We start from the raw sequence: 602 nt of genomic DNA, 5'->3' as shown, positions 1-602 counted from the left end.
GCAAGAGCGAGAAACACATTAACGAAATATCGAGTCAAAGAGACAGATAAACAGACACAAAACAGACACATTCGTCGCAGGAGAGACACCTTGCCAATCCTTAGTGTCAAGAGAAACGTGCAAATTGCCAGAAGTGACACCTTAAGATCCAGAATTCGGGTGTCAGTCCGAAAATAATATACTTCATATCTTTTTTTTTTCTTAGCATATTACATAGATTCAACAACTTCATTCCATTTTCAAAACAAACCAACGCATCCCAAACTCCTTCCTCTAAAACAACCTCATTAAAACACAACACCTCAATCCCTCAGCGAAGTGAAGTAACCCCGTGACTTAGAGGCATAATCCCTTTATTTGTCGTACGGGTCTGATTGACTTAGAGACATAATCTCTTTATTTGCAGGAGTGTCGTATGGGTCTGATTGACTTAGAGGCATAATCCCCTTATTTGCAGGAGTGTCCTACGGGTCTGATTGACGAGGAAGGTTTCAAGGAAATTTTCTCCCAGTTCTTCCCACTCGGAGGTGAGTCGGTGCTAGAGGCCAGGCCGGCGGCGCCCCAGCAGACGCCGCTTTTGCATTCCTGACCTTCTGTGATTG

The 602-nt window shown here is 44.0% G+C and overlaps 1 protein-coding gene across 1 annotated transcript in view; it reads left to right on the top strand.

Moving 5' to 3' along the window:
• LOC119585513 (Kv channel-interacting protein 4-like) overlaps positions 1-602 on the top strand; it is a 22,490-nt gene that overhangs the window by 18,576 nt on the left and 3,312 nt on the right. Inside the window, exon 3 of the mRNA XM_037934152.1 lies at positions 458-527. Coding sequence (XP_037790080.1) covers positions 458-527 — 70 coding nt within the window. The remainder of the gene's footprint in view (positions 1-457; positions 528-602) is intronic.

Source organism: Penaeus monodon, chromosome 19 (genome assembly GCF_015228065.2).
Source record: "Penaeus monodon isolate SGIC_2016 chromosome 19, NSTDA_Pmon_1, whole genome shotgun sequence".
Lineage (NCBI taxonomy): Eukaryota > Metazoa > Arthropoda > Malacostraca > Decapoda > Penaeidae > Penaeus > Penaeus monodon.
Note: the sequence above shows the minus strand (reverse complement) of the source record. Positions and strands in the feature narration are given on the sequence as shown.